The 1,281-nt window shown below is 37.7% G+C and overlaps 1 protein-coding gene across 1 annotated transcript in view; it reads left to right on the top strand.

Annotated features, from left to right (window-relative positions):
• CNOT11 (CCR4-NOT transcription complex subunit 11) overlaps positions 1–1,281 on the top strand; it is a 20,287-nt gene that overhangs the window by 11,443 nt on the left and 7,563 nt on the right. Inside the window, exon 2 of the mRNA XM_004704449.2 lies at positions 602–754. Coding sequence (XP_004704506.1) covers positions 602–754 — 153 coding nt within the window. The remainder of the gene's footprint in view (positions 1–601; positions 755–1,281) is intronic.

Below are 1,281 nucleotides of genomic sequence, written 5' to 3'. Positions count from 1 at the left end.
TGATGCTCACCTTCCCGACACAACCACTGAAGACATAGCGGGTGAATAAGCAAATGTGGTGAAGAAAGCTGATGGTGCCCGGCTATCAAAAGATATAGTGTCTGGGGTCTTAAAGGCTTGAAGGTAAACAAGCCATTCATAGTCCCCAGAAATATTGCTTCTTGGTGGAAACAGTTTCACCTTCAGAAGTGATGTATATGAACAAACAAACAAAGCAGCACTGATGTTTGGGTTGCTCTGGTTAGTGTCTCATAAGGTGAAAATGAAGACTTGCCGCCCTTTTATCTTTGGACTTGAGTCCGCTTTGTTTTTAAGTAATTTTTTTATTGTGATTTGAGTGTATAATAATGTCTTGTGTTTTAACTGCTTTCCCCCAGAATTCCAATGGGATTAAATCTCTCTGAAGATGTTCAAACTTCAGTAGAGTACCAATTAAAGGAATTTGCCCATTTTCTCCTAGTGGGTTCTTTATTTTTATTTTTCAGTTGACTTGGAAGAGTTCAAGAGTTCTGTCAGGAATCCCCTTCCGTTAGGGGCTTGTCTTTTTACTTGTCTCCTGTTGACCTTAATTTAAAAAGTCTCTTGTTTTAACCTTTTTCAGAACGCCAGTCGGAGCTGCCCACCCAGAGTAAGGCTAGCTTCCCCAGTATCCTCAGCGACCCTGACCCAGATTCTTCTAATTCTGGATTTGACAGCTCGGTTGCCTCTCAGATCACAGAAGCTTTAGTCAGTGGACCCAAACCTCCTATTGAAAGTGGGTACATTTGATTAATTTTACATCCTTAATTTTGTTCACCAGCATCCCTTCTGTTGCCTTGTGCTCTGAAACATCATGCTACATTCTTTGCTATTTCAATTGAATTTCGTGTAGAACTTTCTCGTATAGTGGGGTTTATTAAAAATTTGTTTCTTCTTAAGAAAAATGTACACACCAAATTTTCATTAGACCTGAAGGTACAAATTATCTGATTTGACTGAATGATTCTATTTTTATCATTTATGACTGTCTTGTATTATACTTCTTTAGGAACCATAGCACTATTATTACCTTTTAGATCTTAAAGTTGTATGGATTTTACTTTTGATTTACTTGAATGCAAAGGAGACACCTGTTATGTTAGCAGTAAAATAGCTGTCTTTTGGGCTTTGCAGGTTTTGGTACGGTTTAATGATGAAGATATGCCTTCTGCTTAGGGAAAAGAACTTACTCTCCAGATTACAGTGTCATCATGAACTTGAATTTACGAGTTTTTTTCTTTTTCTAATCATTTTATTGGGGGC

The sequence above is a fragment of the Echinops telfairi genome, unplaced genomic scaffold (assembly GCF_000313985.2).
Source record: "Echinops telfairi isolate 266 unplaced genomic scaffold, ASM31398v2 ScPeMD7_7467;HRSCAF=8505_1, whole genome shotgun sequence".
Taxonomy (NCBI): Eukaryota; Metazoa; Chordata; class Mammalia; order Afrosoricida; family Tenrecidae; genus Echinops; species Echinops telfairi.
The sequence above is the reverse complement of the archived record's forward strand: the minus strand, read 5'-3'. Positions and strand labels throughout refer to the sequence as shown.